This window comes from Oryx dammah, unplaced genomic scaffold, assembly GCF_014754425.2.
Source record: "Oryx dammah isolate SB20612 unplaced genomic scaffold, SCBI_Odam_1.1 HiC_scaffold_4, whole genome shotgun sequence".
Classification (NCBI taxonomy): domain Eukaryota; kingdom Metazoa; phylum Chordata; class Mammalia; order Artiodactyla; family Bovidae; genus Oryx; species Oryx dammah.
This window is the reverse complement of record NW_024070188.1, coordinates 29,231,926-29,259,847: the sequence shown is the minus strand read 5'-3', so window position 1 is coordinate 29,259,847 and position 27,922 is coordinate 29,231,926. Positions and strand designations below refer to the sequence as shown.

The 27,922-nt window shown below is 36.8% G+C and overlaps 1 protein-coding gene across 1 annotated transcript in view; it reads left to right on the top strand.

Annotated features, from left to right (window-relative positions):
* Positions 1-27,922, top strand: part of AFG1L (AFG1 like ATPase) — a 193,050-nt gene that overhangs the window by 97,377 nt on the left and 67,751 nt on the right. Inside the window, exon 8 of the mRNA XM_040238553.1 lies at positions 24,227-24,309. Within this exon, the coding sequence (XP_040094487.1) occupies positions 24,227-24,309 (83 nt within the window). The remainder of the gene's footprint in view (positions 1-24,226; positions 24,310-27,922) is intronic.

The window sequence follows — 27,922 nt, the reverse complement described above, 5'->3', positions numbered from 1 at the left end:
AATAAACTACAGACAGTGGTCAAATCTCACTTGCGCCTGTTTTGGTAAATAAAGTTTTATTGAAAAGCTTAATGTGCATTTCTTTATATGTTATCTATTTCTATTTTCCCACTGTCGTTGCAGAGTTGTGTAATTGTAGCAGAGAAGTGTGGTCTTTAAAGCCTGAAATGTTTACTCTCTGGCTCTTTAAAGAATTTTTTACCCCTAATTATGTAATATACAAAGGACAGAGAGACAAACAACTGTTAAAAATAACACTAAATAGCACTTGTTTTCTATAAACTTGTTGTATGTGGTGGAAAACATGTGTCAGCATAGATTCATTAGTAGGTCTTGGAGAAGGTGACATTTTGAGAACTTGCTGGATAAACGGTTGACTGAAGGGAGAATGCTTGATGAACTAAAGGCAAGAGAGTGGTCCAGCTTTAGCTTCAAATAATTTGGTTACCTGAGAAATATCAGCTTTGTTAGAATGTCTTCTGTTGTATACATTTAAAAAGAATAATGTCTTACTTTGAACATAATCTCACTGCATTGCATGCATTATTTGAAACTACTGAGGTTAAAAGAAAAAGGGGACCAATTGATATTTTGGTCCTAAGAAAGTTTCTTGGGTTAATTTCATCTAGACTATTATTGGCCTCCTTGATAAATGGATTGCCTGGCAAACACTGCTCTTCCCATTTGGTCAAATCTTGCACTCTATCATATTTTGGAGGATGTTTTCTGTTTGGGTTAAAAAAAAATCTCTCTGTTCACTCCATCACTTACACCCACATCAACCATTTTGTTTGATTCATTCTGTAATGAGTCCTGAAAAAGATAAATGCTATCATAATTTTTAGAGTTAAAAAAAATCTCCATGTGAATTTCATTAACTTTCTTTTTATGATTTGCTATTCCATTTAACAGTATGGACAAATCTAAAATAATTCCCCTTGGGAGATATTCTTATGGAATATAAAAATGTAGTGTTTTTGTCACAGGGTGATAGATTCTATTGTCAATAATATAGCACTTTAACTCTCATTGATAGTAACATTTTAGAAAACTATTTCTTAAGGTTTTTATTTCTGTTTAAAATTAAGTGAGTTAGATGATTAATAGATTATTGAAATGATAACTGTAAGTTGATCAAAAATAACCAACAAGGGATTCAACAGTATAATTTTCTCTTTGATGAGTGTCAGATGAAGAAATTAGAAAAAAACAAGATACTAACATTAACACTTATAAGTGTGAATTTTCCCTTTCCTGATGAAGAGTTGCCCCTTTGGAAGGCATCATAATCTGCTTTAGTTTAACATTTGTTGAGTTGAAATATGCAGTACATAAAAATATTTTATAATCTAAGGTAGTAATAGTTTTGTTATTATTATGATTTTTATAATATTTGTTTAATGTTCAAGCAATGACTTCATTTCTTCTACTTGGTTGTTAATGTTTCTAAGCTGTTATGCATCCTTTATTTAAAACTTAAAATAAATTTAGCTATGTACTAGCATTTGTGTTTTTGTTTCCTGAGGAATTTTTTCGGAGGGATTTTATACCTACTGTGAACTCTTTGAGGCTATTACTATGGTGTGATCTCTAGTTATAAACTAGCAAAATTGTGTATAACCCTTATGTAAAGTGCTTCAGTGTTCAGCCTTTGTTCAGCCACCTGCATTAGGATTTATAGACTTGCTAAGTGTATGTTTGCATTTTTTTCCTGCCACAATTTTCATTTCATTGGTGAAATTGATTTGTCAGTTTGTTCATTACCACTTTCAATACTGGAGCTTTCACAGGGCTAAATAATCAGAATCAGCCTTTGAGGTCAGTGTCAGCCCCACTGACCTCTACTCTGTTGTCACCTGAGTCAGCCTAGCAAGGATTAACCCTTTGTTAGTGTGATAATGTCTTTACTTATGAGTTGGCTTTTTAATGCTTACGATGGAAAGAAACAAAAAACAGAACAAAAGTAGTAAACTGAACTCCAAAAGTGAAAAGAGTTTTGGCTTTCCCTTACAAATCACCGAAGTATTCATTTGAATTTTAGCATTTAATATTTTAAGATATAAAACTTACTATTTGACTTGTAAAATATTCCTATAATTACCAAGTTTGAGGCAAATAAAGTACATAAATTACCTGAGATATTTTTATAAACCTATTTTATATATATTTGAGGAAAAATACTTTTTAAAAATTGGCTTCAGTACAGGCCACATGTAGTAGTGTTTTGTGCTGTGTCCATGAAATTAATAAGTATCTAGAATAAAAATTGTTATTATAGGACTTAAAATGTAATTCTTGTCCATCTTCATACCAGAATGTATACCTTCTATTAGTCTGAGCCTACCTATGTAAACGTAACTTGGGATGTATGCCTTTTAAAATATTATTTCCCATAAATGTCTTATATAAAATTAGAATAATGATTTCCCATAAAATATTTAAATATATATTTGTATCTGTATAATTATGTATAAAATATATATAACTACATATTTATATCAAGCTGGAATATAGCAAGCTATTGCTTATATGTAAAACACGTACTGTTTAGGTCTTGAATTCTCTTCTCAGAATAATAAATAGTTATTTTTGGTTAAATTATAAGAAATCAATTCTTTGATGACGAAAATGGTTTAAGGGAAGTGTGTCTTAAATATGAATTAGTTGTTTCTTTGACTCATGAGACAAATTAGTTTAATTACATGTGGCAATTTTCTTGGCTAGTGATGTAATGTGAAATAAAATTCTCCCTTTCCCCTCCCTGAAAACTCAAGCCAATTAATAGAACTTTTAAGCTCTTTGTCATAGGCCACCATGGAGGTCTGCAGAGAAGAACTTTAATCCAATAAACATTTCATTTAGATCATGAAAAGAAAGCCTGAGGAGAAGCTCCTGTAAGAGAGGGTGTTACTATGATTCCAGCCATGAAGAGATGTGAGAAATTTGCCAAATTAACCAAGAGGTCCTCATATTTAACGCATAAATGTGTCAAAACTAACAGAATAATTATTTAATTTGCTTGAACTCTATATTGAGAAAACTCTAAAAAGCCATGACTGTTTTCTTCAAAGCCTTCACTGTTGGGCTGGATGGACAGGGCAAAGGGAGGTTGTGAGAAATCCAGATAGCAAATAACACTGGCCAGAGCTGGTCAGAAAAGGGAATAGATAATTAGACGTAATTAGCGTGTATGAATTGTTGTCTCTCTGCCCTTAGCTTGAATAAATTTTGAAGAAAAAACCCTAGTGGTGAAAATCCTTTGATGTAGGAAGAGTCATTGTGGCTTGGCAGCATAAAGGCAGTGTTTTATACTGCTTACACAATGGTGGTGATACAGAAAGAGTGAATGGATTCGCACTCCCCTGTCTGCTTTATAGCAAGGACTTTTGGATTCTCTTGAAACAAAATGCATCCCAAGTTTTCAGTTGTTAGTAATGAGGTAGCGGCAGACCTCATCAGTGCTCAGAGGAAGCCATCTTTAGCTTTTGTTTAAATCTTAATCACATTTTTTTTTCCTTTCTGGGAAATCTGTTTTCTTGAATCAAAACTTCTCTTCTCTTCTTTGCTTGTGCCTCCAATAAGAGAAAGGAATAATGATCAAGAAAACGTAATAGGAGTCAAACAAAAATTATTAAAGACTTATTTTTTTAATTCTATGTATAAAAGATACTTATTATATTACTTTTCTCTCATATTGGTAACATTCTAGTGAGGTTGCTTTATTATATGAGAAAACATATAGTGATTTTAGATTGACTTTCAAAAGAACTTACTTTTCAAATTGAAATTACACAAAGTAAAATGATACCTATGTTTCTATTTCACTGTAGTTAAGTTTTTAAATGGAAATCAGTTTGGTTTAAAAATGTCACTCAGTAGATTTACCATAAACTTTACTTAACTTGAGGTACTTATTGGAAATCCAGGTTTGGGAATCTGGTTCTGTATAGATACTCTATATCTACTACTGGAAACACAAGAAATATCCTTGAGAAAGCATTGCATTTATTTTCAAATTTTCTAAGACCTGAGACAGTAAATCATCTAAAATGTAGTAACAATTTATTCAGGTAGTTGAACTATATTACTTTGACTATCTAAAATATTTTTAAAAATTAGTCCTCAGCAAAAAGAGAGATTAGCTATTTCAGAACTCCAGTGTAAATTATGTATTTGGTGGGGGTGGCTAAAACACTTTGCATATTATCTGCAATATCAGAGTAGTATCTCTAAGTTTATATTTCTGATTAATTTTTACCCTGTTCCATCAGCTCTTTTGGAATTGTATTTTTTTAAAATTTGCCCTTCAGATACTTCAGTGCTCAGATTTCCTTATAATTAATATCCTTCTTTTAACATATTTTATTTAAAAGATTTTCTGCAGTAGTTGTCAGTGATCCGTTTCTTAATATGTAATCTATGAATCTATTTTTATAAGTACTGCTTTGCTTTAGTGTATTTTTGTTCTGACATTTTGATTCTGGATAGACTTCTTTCAAGCCACAATGCTCTGAGATGCTTTGGCTACTTAACCCATTTTGCATATTGTGCCATTTGTAGAATAAAGTAGCCTTTTATACTTGAAGTTGATTTGAACTCTGAAAGGCAACACCTGAACATCTCACAAAACTGGATAATTATGGCTGATTGTGTTTTTCAGGTATAGGTCACAGGAAATTCATTTGGGGTAAAGTATGTACAAAGCTAAGAAATATGCAGATTTTCTGTTGTAGGATTGTGTAAAAATTATTTACAGTTAATACTTGCATAAAGGTTAGAAAGGTTGATGAAGTGATATTTAGTTTTGCTTTACTATTCACTGCATGTCAGAATGTAATTATGACTGATTCATGAAACTGTCTTAGAAACGAACCATCTTTATTAAAATGCTGATCAAGATAAGAGCTGACAGTAATAAAGAATAGAACATTTTAGTCTTGTTGCTTTTGAATGATTGCTAATTACCCCAGAGGTCATGTATAGTGCTTGGTAGGATTCATTGACATTATTTCTTTTAAGTCTGCTGTTTCAACAACATCTGAGCATGAAGATGCAAACTGTGTGCATATTGAACAATAGTTTGGCCAAGTTTTTAAGCCTTCAAGATATCCAAGAAATCTTTTTCTGCTATAGTAAGTTTAGCTTCTTTCTCAAAATTATAGTATTTCAGGGGTGCTTGGTCCAAAGTACTTTATATATTTATTTACTACTGATTGTAGTAACTGATCTATACCTCCCATTTTTAGGTTGGTGTTAACTAGTATATGTAGGTTATTGAGACAATGAATATACAGACAAACACATAAAATTAATAAGAACAAAATGTAGATTGGCACTGAAATTAGACTTAATAGAAAAGACTTCTTAATGTGTAATTAGAATGTACCCTTAATATCTGTGGTTAGTGTTCAATTTGTTTTTGTGGTTATTAAGTATAAATTTTGTAATTTGTTTCTAAAGACATGTGGAAGTCCTTTTAGTGTATTCCTCAGCCAATAGTGAATGAATAATAATTCCTAGGTTTCATAGATTATAAAGATACAGCTCATCAACTGAATAAACTCGGGCATAATGTCTAAAATAACTTAAATTATTAAAACTCTTAAAACTGAAAGTAGAAGAAACCATGTAGTCATGTCACATATTTACATGGTTTCCATGATATAACAGACAAAACAATGGGTTGAGAAGGCTGTCTATTGTGAACCTGGCTCTGTCACTGACTGGGCAAGTTTCAAGTCCTAAGCTAGCTAGTCTACAGAAGTGTGATTCCCCAAGAAGCTCAAATATTACACCTCTGTAAGATAAAAAAGATAACAATATTTAGATTTTGACATGCACTTAATAGTGCTTAGTCACTGGAGTTGCAGTGAGGAATATTGTCCTGAGATGAATCCTGCCATCAAGGAAATCAGTCAAATTCTAGTCAAGGAATTAGAAACACCAACAAATAATTATAGGAAAAATAGCATGCTACAGTACAAAATGAGTGAAGAATGATTAACTGTATGTTGGGAGATTAGAATGTTAACAGTTCTATAAAACAACAGTGTATTAAAATAAAGCCACAAATTCTAAATAAGTTTTCTACCTTCTATACTGCTGGTAATTATGGGGGATGAGTGAATGAAATGGAAATTTATGTCAATTTTGAATGGACTCCTTTTAAGTGTCTACAAATTTCAGAAGGTCAGTGAAACTGGAGCTTTGTTTTGCCTTTAAAATTTTTTTAAAAACTTATTTTGCTTTCTTTCTGTTTTGTTTTTTGTGTTTGGCCTTTTAATTTCTCTATTTGGATGTATCACTACCATCATTATTAGTTTAATAATCACGCTTATGATATTATCTTGCTCTAATGGGAATGCAGTAGAGGCTTTCTTGAGAAAACTGCACAAGGTTTAGAAGAGAGAAGGTGAAAGCAGAGGAGGAAAGCTAAAAATAGTTTCAGTGTATGTGGGAAGTTACTTGGCATGGAACTAAATAAGGTATGAGTAGGGAGAAGGCAATGGCAACCCACTCCAGTACTCTTGCCTGGAAACTCCCATGGACGGAGGAGCCTGGTGGGCTGCAGTCCATGGGGTCGCTGAGGGTCGGACATGACTGAGCGACTTCACTTTCACTTTTCACTTTCATGCATTGGAGAAGGAAATGGCAACCCACTCCAGTGTTCTTACCTGGAGAATCCCAGGGACGGGGGAGCCTGATGGACTGCCGTCTCTGGGGTCACACAGAGTCGGACACGACTGAAGCGACTTGGCAGCAGCAGCAGTGAGAGATGAGAAATACAGAACAGAAATTGTACAGAAACTTTTTGAGAGAGGAGAAAGGGAGTAGGAAAGGAATTGTGCTCTTAAATTTTAACTGGAGGTTAAGGAGGGCCTGTTTAACTTTGGAATATCCTCATTGTGTTTGGAAGGCAGACTGCAAACTCAGGGATATACATGTTAGACACTTTGTAATTTGGGGGTGGTTGTAAATAGGATGATGATTCACACTGTTTAACAACTGGTACAGCATTGACAGACCAATCAGAACAGGTGCTGGCCTATGAACAGTCAGTCCTGCCATACTGGTATGAGCTAGTGAGTACCCGCCTTGCCTGTAAATAAAAGTATGTATATGTGTGTGTACATACAGGGTGTCAGTTTGAAGGAGAAACATTTATCTTACCACCTTGGGGTGCAGTGGAGGTAACTGACTCATGCCTAAGATCACCCAGCTACTGGCAGAGCCAAGTCTAGGTTTCCTGCTTTTTATTGAGAGTTCTTTCTTCCAAACCATGTTGCACTGTGTGTGTGTGTGTGTGTGTGTGTGTGTGTATGTATTAACATTAGATATTCATTATATTTATATATTATAATCTTACGATCATTGAGTAGAATTAATTATATTCTCAGGTGCTTTTATCAATAAGGTACTTTTTATCCTTTATAAAAGTGTAATTTACCTCACTAATCTACCTTTGGTTATATGCAATGATAAATATAGTGATATCCCAATATTGTTTTAGCTAATAGCTTAAAATTTACTCTTCAGATCTTTTATCAGTAATAAGAATAAGCTGAAAGATTGCATTTGTCTTCTTTCCCTTCCTCTTTTCATCTTCAAATAAAAGTGCTAATGAACAGTGAAGTGACAAAAAGTTGAGCAAATACAATGAAGAAAGAGCAGAACCAGAGTTTAGAATATTTATAAATGCTGCCCTGGTTACTAAAAGTCTTAATAATGAACTCTCTGAAAATAGAAATGTATTATTGAGGTTTCATTTTTCTTATTATTCTGGAAGTTGTGATTATAGTGTGAATGAATTGTATGCCTGGACTTTGCATACTTATAGTGCAGTTATATATTTTGAGATAGAAAAGTTATTTACCTCGGATTATTTGTTTAGGAGAAGGAAAAATATTGTGGATAAATTTACTCAATTTGAAAAAATAGAGTTTGCAAAACTGCATATATAGTGGGAAGTTCCTGTTCACCTGGGAATGTATTACACAGTTCCTTTTGTGGGAGAAAATGAAAGCTTATAGGAGCTGCAGTTTGTATTTGGTAGCAAGCATTGCTTGTGGCTCAGCTGGTAAAGAGAATCTGCCTGCAATGCAGGAGACCTGGGTTTGATCCCTGGATTGGGAAGATCCCCTGGAGAGGCGAAAGGCTATCCACTCCAGTGTTCTGGCCTAGAGAATTCCATGGACTGCATAGTCCATGGGGTCGCAAAGAGTCGGACATGACTGAACGACTTTCACTTCATATGCTTATAAAAAGGATTCCCAAGTACACCCGTGGTGGATTCGTGTTGATGTATGGCAAAACCAATACAGTATTGTAAAGTAAAATAAAGTAAAAAAAAAAAAAGGATTCTCAAGAAGTATAGGCATTGACTTTTTCTAGTCTGTTGTATGTCATTCTTATGATTTTCTTTTTTTAACTTCCAGAATGAGAACTCTGGTTTTCTTGGATAAAGTAAATAGTGGGAGAACAATGGAATATTAATTAAAATTCTGTTTGTTATGACAAAGCTGGAAATGTATAATAGCTATGATTTCAGTAAGACAGCTATCAGCTTTTTCCAGGCACCACTATTTGGGCACAATGCATGGAATTCTGTAAGATCTTTCCTTTTATACAATTTCACAAAAGATAAGTGAATGTGTTAAGTTAAAAAGTCCAAACATCAGTTTAGTGTGTGTGTGTGTATATATATATATGTCCTACATATTGAAATCTCCCTCTTCACTACTCTCTCCCCATTTTCTCCCACCTTCCACCCTGACCTCATTACTACTTTCCTCCTCAGGAGTGACCACTCTTAAAAATGGAATGTGGAGAATTGACATCAGCACCAAGGCTAAATAAGAGACCTTGTGTTCATGTTACCCCCTCCACCGCCAACAATTTGGCATCCATCAACAGACAAAAGTAACTTTGTGAGATTCAGCACCATACACCAAGGGACCTGGGAGGACAGTGCCCACCCATCTGTCAGGAAACACATATATAGACCTCAGTCTTTGCTGTGGACCCTACGTGGCCATGAACCAGCTCTAGCCATCCTGACCATGTTCTGGGAGCCCCTGGACACACTATCTTAAACAATCACCCAAGAACAAGGGAGAGCTTTTGTGGATGTCCAGATTTTTAGTGGAGAAGTTCCAGCACACTGTTGGAGCAAAAACAAATAAGACGTTGGATTCATTGGAGAGGGTAAGAGAAATACTTTGACTTTTTATCCATATCACTCTCCCGCAGGCAGCACAGCTTGGGGCCAGGAGAGATGATCTTGGATGTGAGCTGTGTGCCCTGGAGCATGGGAAGAGGCTGAGAGAGCAGCAGATAGGATTCTAGGAAGGAAGATCCTACTAACTGCTTCATGGACGCCTTTAAGAAGCTTGTCTGCCAGCTATAGGGGGCACCTTGCCCACACATCCCCCTCACATGGCCCTAGTCACCCTCAGGGTTTTATGTGCCTCCTCTTATCCCACCCCCCAACTCTGAGACTGGTGCCCTGTGAGTGTCCCTAATGGTGCTAGTAAGAGAGAGCTTTAGCAGATGGTTTGTGAGCATGTTCAGAAAATCAGCCTGAAAATGTGGGCCAGGGAAAGACCACAAATTTGAGCTTTAGTCTTTGGAAAAACAGAAGGGAGGCTGTCAGCACTAGGCTTGATGTGTTACAGAATCCAGAGAGGGCATACAAGCTTAAGAATTCTTCCACAAGAGGGAGCAAGAATCATCAAGTAATGAGTGAAGTGAAAGTTGCTCAGTCGTTTCTGACTCTTTGCAACCTCATGGACTATATACAGTCTATGGGATTCTCCAGGCCAGAATACTGGAGTGGGTACCCTTTCCCCTCTACAGTGGATTTTCCCAACCCAGGGATCGAACCCAGGTCTCCTGCATTACAGGTGGATTCTTCACCAGCTGAGCCACAGGGAAGTCCAAGAATACTGGCATGTTTAGCCTATCCGTTCACCAGCAGATCTTCCTGACCCAGGAATCGAATCAGGGTCTCCTGTGTTGCAGGTGGATTCTTTACCAACTGAGCTATCAGGGAAGCCCTGTAGCCTTAGAAGATCTGAGAAAGCCTCGACATCTCTACTAGGGCTGAAGGAAGATATTTCTGTCCTTAAAGCAATTAGTAAACACTAGAGGAGATGACTGGAGAAGGCAATGGCAACCCACTCTAGTACTCTTGCCTGGAAAATCCCATGGACGGAGGAGCCTTATGGGCTGCAGTCCATGGGGTCGCTAAGAGTCGGACACGACTGAGTGACTTCACTTTCACTTTTCACTTTCATGTATTGGAGGAGGAAATGGTGACCCACTCCAGTGTTCTGGCCTGGAGAATCCCAGGGATGGGGGAGCCTGGTGGGCTGCCGTCTATGGGGTCACACAGAATGGGACACGACTGAAGCGACGCAGCAGCAGCGGCAGAGGACATGACTGCTTCACTGGAGAAGGGATAGGCTACCCTCTCCAATATTCTTAGGCGGCCCTAAGCTGGAAAAAGTTTAGTGTATCTTTTCAAGCATTTATGCATATATATATATATCTATATATTACATAAATATACAATTTTGTTTTGTTGTAAATCAGTGGGGTTACAATAGTTACATCTTAATCTGACTTGTGCTTTTATCCATTGTAAATATCCTGGAGATCTTTTGATCCCAAATATGACTCCATCTTATTCTTTTAAATGGCTCCTTTGTAGTTCACATTATGGCTGTACTGTCATTTTTATAACTAATCTGCTATTTTTGTATACTTAGGTTTATTTTAGTTATTTGCTTTTCAGATAGTGCTTAAAAAACCTGTTTACAAATGTTTAATCACATGAGTCAGTGTTTCTGTAGGTTAGACTCCTATAAATGGAACTTCTGGATCAAAGGTTCTATGCAATTAAAGCTTTGTTAGATTTTGTCAAATTACTCTTTACTTGTATATTAGCTAACCCTGAAAATTAGATGGTGAAATTGAATTTACAAGTGGTAACATGCCATATTTTTATGAAGCCACATTAGCCCTTGTGCAACACAGTAGATTATAAATAAATGACAAGAAATCATGCACAGTTGCTGACTTATAGGTTTGAAACAAATCTGTTTCTATTATCTCAGTCATTGTAGGGAAACTTCCAGGTTCTTATGTATAATATAGCTGAACAGAATCTCTAAAAATCTGCCCTGTGTCATTTTTGTGTGAAGTTAGGTTGGATGTAGATAAGTAGATCTGTTCATTGTAACTTAGCTGCTTCTCCAGATAAACATCAAGACTAGAGGCCTTACTCAGTTAGCATATGAACAACAAAAGTAGGACTTGTCCCCAGCAGGCTAACAGAGTACTGCAACTTCCCAGTAAGCCTACGTGAATATTCAGTTGCTTTGTATATCCAAGCAAGAGCCCTGATTGCTTGAACATACCCTAAGGTGTCAATATGGCAAAGTAGTTAAGAACATGAACACTGCAAACAAAGTGCAAACCAGAGTTTGGACCAACCAAAATGCTTGGGTTGAATCCTACCCCTTTTATGCTCTTTGACACTGGGCAAGTTTCATAACTTCTCTGTGCTTTATTTCTTTATTCCTCTGTAAAATGAGAAGAAGAAGAAGAATGCCTACTTTTAGAGTGGTAGGCACTAATAAGAATATTATTAATAATTAAATACAGAGAGTTTAGAATGGATCCTGGCACTTTGCTCTTTGATAATGTTGATGATATAAGCCCACTTATTTACATCTCAAATTCTTTTACTGAGTTTATGTCAGTTTTATTGAGATATTTTAAAAATATGAACAGAATCTTCATGTATAGTTTATAGAAGAGAATCATCATTAAAGGTTGGTTTGTACTTTCCTTTTTCTTCCCATAATAGAGAGGAGATCATCACCAACATTGGACTCCAGTCCAACTTTGTAGGGCCTGTGAGTACATGCAGCAAGTTAAGCAGGCAGTCCCTACTCTTGGAGTTTACCTTCCAAGACAGACAGCATTGGTGTAGATGATCAAGTAAAGTTCATAAAAATAGTGGACTATGAGTTGGCCAGACACTTTAAACATAGAAGATGTCCTATATAATGGAAATTTACTGTATTACAACCCATTAAGGCATAGAATTTAGTAGAGGGTACATATATCTCACACAGTTTTGCACTAAATACTTATAGGAAATCATAATAGAATCATACAGTGTGGACCTCCAGAAGAGTGATTAGGAAATTTATACTAGGCAGAGGTAATTACTGTGGGACAGAGATGGAGGAGTTGGGGAGCAAAAATTAATCCTGTAAATTGTATAAAGTGAAAGAAAACTGATCCTGTGGCTACTGCTTAATAAAACAGTGTGACATGCTGTGAAGACCTGATATGGTGGGTAAGACCTGATATGGATTTGGGGGCAAGAATAACCTGAGCAAATCATGGCTCAGCTATCTGCAGACTCTGTGACCTCTCTGGACCTCTTTAAATTCTGAGGAAAACTGTTTTCCCTTCCAGCTGGAGCTGCAGAAAAGGTAAGATTTGTAGCTCAGCTTAGAAACAGGTGTATTCAGAGGTGCTTTTTCATTTCAGCCCTGACGTTTTTTTAAATTTCATAATTTTTTTTCCTTTTTTACTCTTAAAAAATGCTTTCCTGTGTACTTATTAATGGAATAAGAATATTAGTGATTGTATTGATTAAGGCTACCATAACAAAATACCACAGCCTGGATGGCTCAAGCCACAGAAATGTATTTTCTCACAGTTCTGGAAGTCCAAGATCAAGGTATTGATGGAGATGATTTCCTCTGCTTTTTGTCTCTTTGACTTGAAGATGGCTGTCTTCTTTCTCTGTCTTCTCATGGTCCTTCCTTTGTGCATACACATGTCTGTATCCTAATTTCCTCCTCTTATAAGGACACCAGTCATACTGAATTGGGACCCACCATAAACACTTCACTTTTTTTCCCACTTGTCACAACAAGCACTTCACTTTAATGCAGTCACCTTTCAAAGACTGTCATCTCTTGCATGGTCACATTCTGAGCATTTAAGATTAGGACTTTAACATATGAATTTGCAGGGGACATGGTTTAAACCATGACAGTGATTTAAGAAAAAATAACCTCCCTCATAAATTTCCTTAACTGTAAAATGGGCATATAAAAATGATTACCTTGTTCTATGTATGATTTTTGTAAGGATTATAATGAGATAAATTCAAGTCAGTTTCCTGGCACAACTGAGTCATATAATAGGTACTTTGCAGGTGTTAAATGTCTTCCTTTCCTGCTTTTTGACAGGGGAAAGAAATTTTGAAATTGCTGGATAAAAAGGAGAGATACAGATCTTACTTCCTGAAGTGATAGGGTGTGGGTGTGTTTTTTTTTTAACTTTTTATTTTATATTGGGGCATAGCTGATTAACAATGTTGTGATAGTTTCAGGGGAACAGCAAAGGGACTCAGCCATACATATACTGTATACATTCTCTTCCAAACTCCCGTTCTGTTCAGGCTTCCACATAACATTGAGCAGCGTTCTATGTGCCATACAGTAGGTCCTTACTGGTTATCAATTTTACATATAGCAGTGTGTACATGTCCATCCCAAATTCCCTAACTATCCCTTCCCCCTGGCAGCCATAAGTTTATTTTCTAAGTCCTTGAATCTCTTTCTGTTTTGTATATAAATTTATTTGTTCATTTTTTAATATTCTGTATATAAGTGATATCATATGATATTGGTCTTTCTCTGTCTGACTTCCTTCACTCAGTATGACAATCTCTGGGTCCATCCATGTTACTGAAAGTAGCATTATTTCATTCTTTTTAATGGTAAGTAATATTGCATCATATATATACCAGTGTCTCCTACGTTGCAGGTGGATTCTTTACCCACTGAGCCATCCGTCAGGGAAGCCCCAGTATATGTATCACATCTTCTTTATCCATTCTTCTGTCAATGGACGTTTAGGTTGCTTCCATGTTGGTTATTGTAAACAGTGCTGCAATGAGCATTAGGGTGCACATAACCTTTCAGATCATGTTTTTCTCCAGACATACGCCCAGGAGTAGGATTACAGGGTCATATGGTAGCTCTACTTTTAGTTTTTTTAAGGAACCTCTATACTGTTCTTCAGAGTGGGTGTACCAGCTTATATTCCCACCAACAGAGTAGGAGGGTTCCCTTCTCTCCAGGGTGTGGATGTTTTAAGTGTCAGAGAAACTGGGATAGCCAGGGTAGGAGGGGTGGGGCAGTGGAGAAAAAAGTTTTTATTTACTTGGAGCATGAAATGATCAAGAGCAAAGGAGCTGAGGTGACTTGAGATAGGCTCTGGGGCTGGAGTCTACTCCAGAACTCAAAAAGCCCAGAGAAGATCTTAGCCCTGAACTGAGAGAACTTCAGCAATAACATTAAGAATTGTAGACTGAAAGGGATCATGATTCAATTCCTTATTTTATGGAGGAGAAAGCTGACATCCAGAGAGATTAAGTGACAGGCTAAAATCATAGAGCTAAGCAATTGGTGGAAGATTAAATCTGAAAAATTATGCCTGTGATTGGAAGGAGAAGGATATGATAACTTGAGGAAAACATCTGAATTCTACCAGACTGTCAGAGCTAAAGCTGTATCTTATTCATTATTGTATTTCCAGTAACCAAGGATATGCCCAGCATTTAGTATTCAATGATAATTGTTAAGTTGATTCAAAATAAATACTGAATTTGCAGGGGACTTGTTAAACTATAGGTACATGTACATTTTAGTAAGTAAAACAATGCAGTATATTTATGAAATATATGGACCATCTATCATCTATAGAATAATCCTAAAAATCATACACAAAAAATTACTTCAATAAATGAGCTTCTAAAACTACTGAATCTAAGGACACTATTCAAAAACTGATAGTATTTCTTTCTACCAGTAGTAAATACATAAATTCCCATACACTACTATTGGGAGTGTAGGTTGCACAATCACCTTGGAAAACTGGCAGTATCCTCTAAAGCTGAGTATACTCTTACCCAAACAATAGAAGGGGAAAGACTAGAGATCTCTTCAAAAAAATTAGAGATGCCAAGGGAATATTTCATGCAAAGATGTGCACAATAAAGGACAGAAATGGTATGGACCTAACAGAAGCAGAAGATATTAAGAAGACGTGGCAAGAATACACAGAACTATACAAAAAAGATCATGACCCAGATAACCACCATGGTGTAATCACTTACCTAGAGCCAGACATCCTGGAATGCAAAGTCAAAGGGGGCCTTATGAAGCATCACTACGAACAAAGCTAGTGGAGGTGATAGAATTCCACTTGAGCTATTTCAAATCCTAAAAGATGATGCTGTGAAAGTGCCGCATCCACCATGCCAACAAATTTGGAAAACTCAGCAGTAGCCACAAGACTGGAAAAGGTCAGTTTTCATTCCACTCGCAAAGAAAGGCAATGCGAAAGAATGTTCAAACTACCACACAATTGCACTCATCTCACACACTAGCAAAGTAATGGTCAAAATTCTTGCAGCCAGGCTTCAACAGTACATGAACTGTGAACTTCCAAATGTTCAAGCTAGTTTTAGAAAAGGCAGAGGAACCAGAGATCAAATTGCCAACATCCACTGGATCATCAAAAAAGCAAGAGAATTCCAGAAAAACATCTACTTCTGCTTTATCAACTACACCAAAGCCTTGGACTGTGTGGATCACAAAAAACTGGAAAATTCTTCAAGAGATGAGAATACCAGATCACCTGACCTGCCTCCTGAGAAATCTGTGTGGAGGTCAGGAAGCAACAGTTAGAACTGGACATGAAACAATGGACTGGTTCCAAGTTGGGAAAGGAGTACGTCAAGGCTGTATATTGTCACCCTGCTTACTTATCTTATATGCAGAGTACATCATGTGAAATGCTGGGCTGAATGAAGCACAAACTGGAATAAAGATTGCCAGGAGGAATATCAATAACCTCAGATATGCAGATGACACCACCCTTATGGCAGAAAGCGAAGAACTAAAGAGCCTCTTGAAAGTGAAAGTGGAGAGTGAAAAAGTTGGCTTAAAACTCAACGTTCAGAAAACTAAGATCATGGCATCTGGTCCCATCACTTCATGGGAAATAGATGGGAGACAGTGGAAACAGTGTCAGACTTTATTTTGGAGGCTCCAAAATCACTGCAGATGATGACTGCAGCCATGAAATTGAAAGATGCTTGCTTCTTGAAGAAAAGCTATGACCCACCTAGACAGCATAGAAAGCAGAGATGTTACTTTGCCAACAAAGGTCCATCTAGTCAAAGCTATGGTTTTTCCAATAGTCATGTATGGATGTAAGAGTTGGACCATAAAGAAAGGTGAGTGCTGAAGAATTGATGCTTTTGAACTGTGGTGTTGGAGAAGACTCTTGAGAGTCCCTTGGGCTCCAAGGAGATCCACCCAGTCCATCTTAAAGGAAATCAGTCCTGAGTATTCATTGGAAGGACTTGATACTGAAGCTGAAACTCCAATACTTTGGCCACCTGATGCGAAGAACTCATATGAAAAGACCCTGATCCTGGTAAAGATTGAAGGCAGGAGGAGAAGGGGACGACAGAGGATAAGATAGTTGGATGGCATTACCAACTTGATGGACATGAGTTTGAGTAAGCTCTGCGAGTTGTTGGTGGACAGGGAGGCCTGGCATGCTGCAGTCCATGGGGTTGCAAAGAGTCAGACACAGCTGAGTGACTGAACTGAATTGAACTGATAATCAAGTAGTTAACTGTTTGGGTAGTATATATCCAGCTAGAGCATATATGCATATGTACTAAAAATCATGTGCAGGAATGTTTGTGGCTGCATTATTTGAAAGAGCTGGTAACTAGAAACAGCCCAAATGTCCATCAACAGTAGAATGAATCAGTAAATCATGGCATAGTCACATTGTGGGTATGATACAACAATCAGTAAACTACAACTACACAGAACATATAGATGAATAAATCTTGTAAACCATAAAATAGCCCAGTCACAAAAGAATGCATATTGAATACTGTATAATTTCACTTTTATATAAAGCTCCAGAAACAGGCAAAATTCTATGATGCTAGAATCAGGATACTGGTTACATTTGGAAAGGTGAAAAAGGATACTTGGGGGGACTCAGAAGTGCTAGTAATGTTCTGATTCTTGATTGAGCTGGATGCTTATTTTTAGATTTTTATATATTTGTTATACTTAAATTACAAAAGGCTTAAAAGTGTATAGAAGTTTTTGTGTTGAATTTTTATATATCATTGCTTAAGCTTTGAAATGGTAGCACATAAGTATTTTAAATGAGATTGAGGCAGCTATCTTAGAATGTATAGCTGCTTCAGGATGTATATTTAGATGTATAGCTGCCTAAAAACATAAATAAAATTTGAAAAGACATCCCCACCCAGTCTCCCACCCTTTTTTTGTACTCTTACTTGTCATTTATTTATGGAATTGTATTTTTAGTAAACAGAATAGTAGGGTATGCAGTATAGCTTTCCAGTATTTAAATATAATAGTTATTTCTCTCATAGAACTTTTAAGGTATCAAAAAGGATTAAGCTTAGAAATGTGTATAATATGATCCCAATTTCTCTTTCTGTCTATCATCATCTCTATGTGTAAAGGAAAAACTTGAAGGATATAAGCTATACACATACTTTTTTTCTGAGAAGGTGATAAACTTTCTATTTTTATGTGTTTGATATTTGAAGTTTTTGAAATAAGCATGGGTCACTTTTTGGTTTGAAAAATGTAAACTTTTTAAGAATTAAGCAAAAAGATAGATCTTAGTTATTACAGTATTTTATATTGTAGAACTAGAAAAAGTCTCAACCTTTTTTCCTTTTATGCTTTCTTATTAAAACTGTGTAAAACTTATCAGTTGAATACTATCAAAAAAAATGCCAATACTTTTCATCTTTAAATCCCCAATTAATGTAATCATTTAGATAAGCATAAAACTTTATGTCGTTGGTTTTTTTTTTCTATTTTCCAAATTTTCTAGTACTTTTATAATAAAAGAATATTTAACAAACAGAAATCTTTATTATTTCAATTTTTGCTTACAAGGTTAATATATTGTACCTTTAAAGGATTTTTCTCCACAATATTGTTCTTTTGTTCCAACTGGGAAGAAAAGCCAGACTGGAAACTGTAAGAAGTTATTTTTGTGAGATGCTGTTTCTCTAATGGTATTATCCAGAATTGCTAAAAATACACACAATAGATCTTGAAGAAAATGTAAACTCTGGAATACGATCCTTTTAGTTGTATATTTTTCTTTCCAGAGTCAAGGCCTTTGACTCATGAGTATGCTCCTTTTCCTCCTTGAATTCCCTAATTGCATTTTTAGCTTGTATAATTGTATTTGTCCTCTGTATACATAAATATACAAACCATCTTAAAATAAATTCAGTTTGATGGCTGATTAGTTTTATGCATTTGAATTGGTTGGTGATAAGAGGTCACAGGTCTTATAAATATCCTTGGGAATTAGGAGATTGCTTAGAGATCATACCCTTTTGACTAGATTCATCCTCAACTTGGAAATAGCTTAGTTTTCACCCCTCTCCACTCTCCTAAAAAGTGGTATGAGGACTGTAACTTAAGTGAATGAAATCAGAAATTTAGAGGTTTATTTTTCTTTAAAAATATAAACTGAGTGTTAGTATTTTTCAGACAATTAAGAGCTAACATCTAAGGGCTTTGGTTACAGTTCTCATGCTGCTGATTAGGTATTCCTTGGTGGTGATTAGTGAATGTACAAATGCAATCATTTGGTAGGGCTTAATCACTCATATGAGAGAGAAGTTAGTCACCCAGAAGGAAAAACTGAAGCTTGTACAACTTTCATTAGCCTTATTTTTTTAATAGCAAAAAAAGAACAATATTTGACTAAATTAGGAATATTGAGTAATATAAGATAAATTGTTGTTTAAAAGAAATAGAGAACCTGGGGGGATACACTTATATGAAGATACTGGTCCACTATGTAGTATATTGTCTGTAGTACAGGTAGATTAGGAATAGTTGACCTTTATCAAACCAGGACAAATTTCCCTCATAGAGACAGAGAAAGAAGTGTACCTGAGCAAGTACATCTCCTTCTTTCTTTGTACTGGGTAGTTGAAACCCAAAATTATAACAGGTTTACTACATTACTCAGATTGAGAAGAAGAGAAATGTATGGCTATACCTTGTTTTTTTTTTTACAGGTCATCAGAGGCAAGGGGAGAGTGAAATGCATGTATTTGGGCAATGCTGTATTTCTTTCTGGTGAGATGGGTTAAGAGCATGAGTCTTCAGAGTGGTTTAGAACCACTTGGAATGATGAGCTAGGGATGTATGGGTGGCTGCTTAGGCCAAGCATTGCACGGTGCTTGTCACTGTTAGGTTCAGGGGTGATTCTTCAAACGTGTAGTTCAAAAGCTTAGCTTTGTAGGCTCTCTAAAGGCCTGGCCTTTTATTGGGGATTATTCTAACCTGATTCAGTTCAGTTCAGTTCAGTCGCTCAGTTGTGTCTGACTCTTTGTGACCCCATGGACTGCAGCATGCCAGGCTTCCCTGTCCATCACCAACTCCTGGAGCTTGCTCAAACTCATGTCCATTGAGTCGGTGATACCATCCAACCATCTCATCCTCTATTGTCCCCTGCTCCTCTTGCCTTCAATCTTTCCCAGCATCAGGGTCTTTTCCAATGAGCCATTTCTTCGAATCAGGTGGCCAGAGTATTGGAGCTTCAGCTTCAGCATCTGTCCTTCCAATGAATATTCAGGGTTGATTTCCTTTAGGATTGACTGGTTTGATTTTGCAGTCCAAGGGACTCTCAAGAGTCTTCTCCAACACCACAGTTCAAAAGCATCAATTCTTCGTCACTCACCTTTCTTTATGGTCCAACTCTTACATCCATACATGACTATTGGAAAAACCATAGCTTTGACTAGATGGACCTTTGTTGGCAAAGTAATATCTTTGCTTTTTAATATGCTGTCTAGGTTGGTCATAGCTTTTCTTCCAAGGAGCAAGGATCTTTTAATTTCATGGCTGCATCAGCATCTGCAGTGATTTTGGAACCCAAGAAAATAAAGTCTGTAGTTGTTTCCATTGTTTCCTCATCTATTAGCCACATGAACTGATAGGACCAGATGCCATGATTTTATTTTTTGAATGTTGCATTTTAAGCCAACTTTTTCTCTCTACTCTTTCATTTTCATCAAGGGGCTCTTCAGTTCCTCTTTGCTTTCTGCCACAAGGGTGGTGTCATCTGCATATCTGAGGTTATTGGTATTTCCCCCGGCAATCTTGATTCCAGCTTGTGCTTCATTTAGCCCAGTGTTTCTCATGATGTAGTCTGGATATAAGATAAAGAAGCAGGGTGACAATGTACAGCCTTGACGTACTCCTTTCCCTATTTGGAACCAGTCAGTTGTTCCATGTCTGATTCTTAACTGTTGCTTCTTGTCCTGCATACAGATTTCTCAGGAGGCAGGTCAGGTGGTCTGGTATTCCCATCTCTTCAAGAATTTTCCACAGTTTTTTTGTGATCCACACAGTCAAAGGCTTTGGTGTAGTGAAAAAAGCAGTAGATGTTTTTTTGGAACTCTCTTGCTTTTTCTGTGACTCAACAGATGTTGGCAATTTGATCTCTGGTTCCTCTGCCTTTTCTAAATCCAGCTTGAACATCTGGAAGTTCTTGGTTCACATACTATTGCACCCTGTCTTGGATAATTTTGAGCATTACTTTGCTAGTATGTGAGATGAGTGCAATTGTGTGGTAGTTTGAACATTCTTTGGCATTGCCTTTCTTTGCGATTGGAATGAAAACTGACCTTTTCCAGTCCTGTGGCTACTGCTGAGTTTTCCAAATTTGCTGGCATGTTGGGTGCAGCACTTTCACAGCATCCTCTTTTAGGATTTGAAATAGCTCAAATGGAATTCCGTCACCTCCACTAACTTTGTTTGTAGTGATGCTTCATAAGGCCCCCTTTGACTTCGCATTCCAGGATGTCTGGCTCTAGGTGAGTGATCACACCATCATGGTTATCTGGGTCATTAAGTTGTTTTTTGTATAGTTCTTCTTTGTATTCTTGCTCCCTCTTCTTAATATCTTCTGCTTCTGTTAGGTCCATACTGTTTCTGTCCTTTTTTGAGCCCTTCTTTGCATGAAATGTTCCCTTGGCATCTCTAATTTTCTTGAAACGATCTCTAGTCTTCCCCATTCTATTGTTTTCCTCTATTTCTTTGTATTGATCACTTAGGAAAGCTTTCTTTTCTATCCTTGCTTTTCAAAGGAACTATGCATTCAGATGGGTGTATCTTTCCTTTTCTCTTTTTCGTTTTGCTTCTCTTCTTTTTTCAGCTATTTGTAAGTCCTCCTCAGACAACCATTTTTTTGCATTTCTTTTTGTTGGGGATAGTCTTAATCACTGCCTCCTATACAATGTCATGCACCTCTAACCATAGTTCTTCAGGCACTCTGTCTAGCAGATCTAATCCTTTGAATCTGTTTGTCACTTCCACTGTATAATCGTTAGGGATTTGATTTAGGTCATACCTGAATGGTTTCTTCATTTGAAGTGTGAATTTTGCAATAAGGAGCTCATGATTTAAGCCATGGTTAGCTCCAGGTCTTGTTTTTGCTGATTGTATAGAGCTTCTCCATCTTCTGCTGCAAAGAATATCATCAATCTGATTTCAGTATTGACCCATCTGGTGATGTCCATGTGTAGAGTTGTCTCTTGTGTTGTTGGAAGAGAGTGTTTATGACCAGTGTGTTCTCTTGGCAAAACTCTGTTAGCCTTGGCCCTGCTTCATTTTGTACTCCAAGGCCAAACTTGCCTGTTACTCATTGACTCCCTACTTTTGCATTCCAGTCCCCTATGATGAAAAGGACATCTTTTTTTGGTGTTAGTTGTAGAAGGTCTTGCATGGAACCATTCAACTTCAGCTTCTTCAGCATTAGTGGTTGGGGCATAGACTTGGATTACTGTGATATTGAATGGTTTACCCTGGAAATGAACAAAGATAAGATCATTCTGTCATTTTTGAGATTGCACCCAAGTACTGCATTTCGGACTTTTTTTGTTGACTATGAGGGCTACTCCATTTCTTCTAAGGGATTCTTGCCCACAGAAGTAGGTATAATGGTCATCTGAATTAAATCTGCCCATTCCAGTCCATTTTAGTTCACTGATTCTTAAAATGTTGATGTTCACTCTTGCCATCTCCTGTTTGACCATTTCCAGTTTACCTTGATTCAAGGTAAATTGAATCAAGGTAAACTTGATTCACAATTGCTATATGTAAAAATCAAAATGCCATAGCTTTTCGACCCATCCAGGCCAGATTTCAGGGCCTTCTCTCCTAGGGTGACCAACTATCCCAGTGTGCCCATGACTTTTGTGGTGTTAGCACTGAAAATGTTGCTTCAAGAAAAAAAACCCTCAATCTTGGGGAAACTTCTCAGTCTCAGATGGATGGTTGATCAGCCTCACTTACTTCCCCGAGCCCCTTAGCCGCTGTCCCATGGGAGGAGGGGAAAAGCATTCTCACTGCCACGGTGTACAGCCTACTCCCTGTAGTGCAGATGATGAGCAGTGTGTGCAGAGCAGTACATTCTAGATGTAATTTCAGGGAGCAGGAATGTTGCTACCTCCCAAGTGTGCCCAGATGGTGCTCTTCTGACTTACCTATTGCTGCATAACAAATGACTACAAAATTTAAGGCTTAAAATAATAGTTTATCATCCTCCTGATTTCTGTGTTTCTTGGATTTGAGAAAAGCTCAGATGACAATCCTGGCTCCCTCACTGCATTAGCAGCTACAACTGGAACAGCTGGGGACTGGTCAGACAGCTCTTGTCTTCATGTCATCTTAAGGCCTCTCTGCACAGGCTAAACTTCAAGCTCTCCTAGTTGCCTCCAGGCAGGTGGCGCTTACCTAACAGTTTAGGGTGCCAGAGCAAGTGTTCCGGCCAACAAGTAGGAAGCTGCCTCAGATGCCACATGAGGTATTATTGCACAGCATAATTTTCACCATAGCCACAGGATTCAGGTGAGGTGCATAGACTTCTTGATGATTAGAAGGTCTGTTGGGATGGAGATATTACTGCAACCATCTTTGGAAAATATAATCTGGCAAAATTACCTTAGTTGTTAGAAGATCTGTTGGGATGGAGACATTAGTGCACCTATCTTTGGAAAATATAATCTGCCACAGTTACCTTAGCTTCCAAATGCAGTTTTTCATTAGTAAAAGTAGTGAAGTTGTCAAAATATTATTTTTCCTCCTCAATTTTTGTAATGCAATTTTTATTTTGAATGAAAACAAAAAGGTCAGACTGTAAATGTTTCTTGAATTATTCTGAAAACCCTTTACCATGTTCTACTAGAATGAGTAAATATATATGTGTGTGTGTGTGTGTGTGTGTGTGTGTGTGTATTACATGTATGTATGTGTGTGAATCTCTCACTCTTTATATATATATATATTCCAGAAAAAGTCAACTGACCTGTATAGGTGTAGCAAAAGTTCATTTGCTTCCCTAGTAAGAATTTTAGGGTGTGTATGTGATGTATGGCAGTTTCTATACACACATGCACCCCAGAGGCTAGAAAGGAAAGAGTAATTGTGAGCAGACAACAAAAGTAGGGGCTTAGGATCACTTCAGGTTGAAGAAGGGGTCCACAGCAGGCTAGAACTCTGAAGACATGGGTGGCTGGAGAGGGAGCTAAGGAACAAGGGCAGTGACTATCATTTAGAAGTGAAGGGCAGGTATATGTGTAACATCCCTTTGGTATCATCATTCAGTTTGAATTGTGGCTACTAATGTTGTGATGCAGCTTTCTTAGACTGTCTGACTCCCATTGTGATGCTTAAGATCTGTGAGTCATTCTTTCTGATGGCCTCCAGCTTCTCACTTCAGAGTAATGGAAATTGGAATTTAAAAAAATCCAATGCAATTATTTGGGGAATTTGCTGACAGTGCAGTTTTAGCAAAGTTTCAGGAAAGCATGCTACAAATCTGAATTTTATTAAACTGATATTTTTTGGTTTGATATGTGTTTTATATTACAACATTTACGATTCTTACATGAGTTCTATTGTTTTATTCTAAACATTATTTTATTGAGGAAAATTTCAAAAATTAAAAAAAATGGGATAGTAGAAAGATTATAAATCTAAGCAACCATTTGTTTAAGAAGATATTTTATGTGTTTGAATTGTAGGAATACTGTAATACTGTCCAGCTAGATTCTGGGATAGATTATCGGAAAAGGGAACTTCCTGCTGCAGGAAAACTCTACTACCTGTAAGTATTTTTTTTAATTTTAATTTTCTTAAGTTTAATACCTAATAATTTATCAGGAAAAGATGAGAAAAATAAGCAGGGTAATTATTAGAACGTGAAAGGCTAATTCTGAAGCCTGTGATTTTTCAAATACAAAATGTTGTAATGTTAACTTCTTTAAACTGTGTTTTTTGCCATCCACATTTGCATGATTTATAATGTGTGATTGGAGGAAACCCTAATTAGTTTTTTAGGGAGGAGTGATGACAGATGGTTAGAAAGTAATGAGTATCCTCTTATAAGAAACTCTAGTATTAAGAGAATATCTTTATTGTGCTAAAGTAATTAATTATTTGTGGACATCTTCTGACAAATGTGTCATTTCTGTTCCCTGAAAATTGTGTTTTATTTTGTCAGACAATCTGTTTGTATTTATCACTGTTGATTGACTTCCATACATAACTATGTAAAATATATATACACAAGTACAACTGGATATATTTATATTTTGTCTTCTAGAAGCTCATTCTCCCAAGTAGGAGCAATTTATAATAATAGATGTAGTCAGCTTGTATAGTTAATGCTGAAAACAAATATAGTTTGTTTTAATATGTCACTTGTGAGAACCTGAAAAGGAAAAAATTGCTTTACCAATGCAAAGAGTGTTTAGCATATGCTGCTAATGTTGGACACATAGTGGGTTCTCAGTAAATAGATCTGTCTTAAGGGCTAATTGTGATTTAACTCAAAGGCATGTTTCTGCTAATTTAAATTTTGATGACAATGTGCATATGAGAGGTTCAGAAAAGTTCTTGTCTATGCCACCTTGTAAGCAGAAGTACTTTACTGTTTTTGAAGCAGAAATTAGCTAGAAAAATCACATAATTAAAATTGCATACTTTACAGTGTGCCAAGGGGACTATTTCAGTTTATTATTCAGATTCTGATGATTATTATAGGAGGTTCTTCATCTGCCCTTAAGTACTTTGTCTTTAAAGTACTTTATAATTTTGAAAAATTCTTAGAGCACTTTTTTTCTGCTTTAACTAGGACTTTTTCCTCTCCATTTCTTTTATCTTTGGGCTTTCCTGTCTTTTATTTTTCTGACCTTCACAAAATTTCCCTGAAGCTTTGCTACCTATTTCTTGATATGCCAGATGTATGGTACTTAGAAATTAATTTATTACTATTCCTTTTATTTTTTTCAACAAATCCTTGTTCCCTGTTTTCCCACAAAATATATTCTTATGTTGAAGAATTAAAACATTTTCCTAAAAGGATATCCCTTCACTAAAGATGGTTGTCTAAGTCATGAAATTTGTTTCTTGGTCCTTGAGAGGTCTCAGTGGAATTTACAGGAGGTGGAAAGTCTGCTTTTGCTTCAGCAGAGCCTCTTTTTCTCTGAGCTACCTCTTTTTCTTCCTCTTCCTGATGAAAGTAATGTAATTCTAACACATCGGAATTCAGGTTTGTACTTTAAACATGTACTGGAAGAAGTCAGAATCTAACAACATCCAAGAGTCCAGAAAACGAGAATGTACAAAGGCTACCATGAAACTCTGGAATAGCTTTCTTAAAAATATATAAATTCTTTAATCCTCAAAGAAAGTAGATTTATTTATGAATTTAACATGAAAAGAGCTTTACTACAGTCTGATAATCAAGAATAGAGAGCCTGGGGGCACACCTCAGAGGGAAGGCAGATATGTGCACCAGAGAAAAATTAGGAATTAAAGTCATCTCAGAAGTGGGAGAATAAAGATACCCAGATGGGATGATAGGGTTTTCATTTATATTGTTGTACAGGAGCCTTTGGGTAGAACTTCTTTCATGAGAGAGTAAAAGAAAAGTTCCTGGGGTCATGTTAACATTTCTGATTTAATTAGGTTTCATTTTGTCTTGTTCCTGCAGGAAAATTTATTAATTTCCCCTCTATGATAGATTTTAATATGCGATGTTATTTATTGCCCTTTTACGACAGGAAACACCACTGCTGAGGGGTCCATAGGATGCTGCCCCTGACCATTTTGCTGTCAGTTCTGTGAAGGGTTTTGTTTTCCTGAAGAGAGGGATCAGATCACCTTAGACTCACCCTCCTTCTCTGTCTCTTTTCCTCAGGATCTGAGTAGTACAGGTTCTTTTTTTCTGACTGAATCTGTTGAAGAAAGTTCCTGTTCAAACACTGTATCTCTACCATGCTCACATGCAAACACCCTGCCCCCAGCATGGAAGCCATGGCCTCAATGGAATATTTTAAACTGAACTAAAAAGGGTAGAGGCAGGTGTTGGGATTTGATTTTGGATTTGATTTTGCCCTACTTACGAAGTAATAGCTTTGTCTGTATTGTTTCATGGATGCTGGCAGAAGACACAAGAAACCTGTGTCAGAGACAAAGGATTTTATTACTCTAGGCACAGATAGCATGTTGAGTCAGTTCCCTTCTCGCTTCCTAGTCCCATTAGGGAGGAGAAGAGTTTTGCGGAGGGCCCAGATGGATGCCTGCACATGCAGTGAGTTGTGTTACAGGAGAGGGACTCTGAGTATGGGGAATGAACCACTTTATAGCCAGAAGTAAGCAAGACTAGTTTTTGTTTCAAGGGAGATATTGCCTCATCCCTCAAAGCTTCTTGCTACAAACACACCTTAAGAGATGGTTAAGGCCTTGCATTCTTGGCATACTCAGCAAGCTGTGTGGGTAAGTGGGAGACTCAAAACTGTCTGTCCTCACAGGGGATGTTTACCAGACTTTTAACCTGTATTTATTAAAGAAATAAAATTTCCCTTTATTTCCCTTGATTCCTATCTGCCAAAGTCATCTACCACTTCAACAAAATTACTTCTGACTACTATTCAGTTATTTAACCCCTGAATTGTTTCAAGATCATTTCAGCTCCATATATATGGAAACTATGATCATACTGAAATGATAAACATTTTATGTTACAACTCACATACCAATGCAGAAGATGTAAGAGATGTGAGTTTGATCCCTGGGTTGGGAAGATCCCCTGGAGGAGGACATGGTAACCCACTCCAATATTCTTGCCTGGAGAATTCCATGGACAGAGGAGCCTAGTGGGCTATGGTCCACAGGGCCGCAAAGAGAAACGACTGAAGCAACTTAGCACAGCACAGCACATGTGTTACAACTTTTCAGGCACAGACCAAATACTCACATATTTTTACCTGATTAATATAGTACATGTATTCATCCACCTTTTGAACAGTTTTAAGGAGTTTATTCTTAAATACTTTTACCAATGGAAACTTCATGTCCCAAGTGCTCTTAATTTTTCACTTGGGAAACATCTATTCCAAATAGGAAATTACTTCTAAGAATATATCTTCAAGCATCATTAAAAAAAAAAAAAGTTTGCTGGTAAAAACACACAGCTTCAAGGTTAGAGCTCTGTTTTAGAAGAAAGGTCTGTGAAAACAAAGACTGGAACTCATCCATGTTAAAACTTACTCCCTTGCCATTAAAAACTTCTTTTGTTTGCCTCTGATATTCCCTGCACATGTTCCCCTGCCCCCAACCGGGACAACCATCGATGAAAATTTAAAGCATTTTCTTAGCTTGATTGTCACATCTTTTCATCCCTAAAACTTTGACAGAGATCTGTCCTCTGCCTG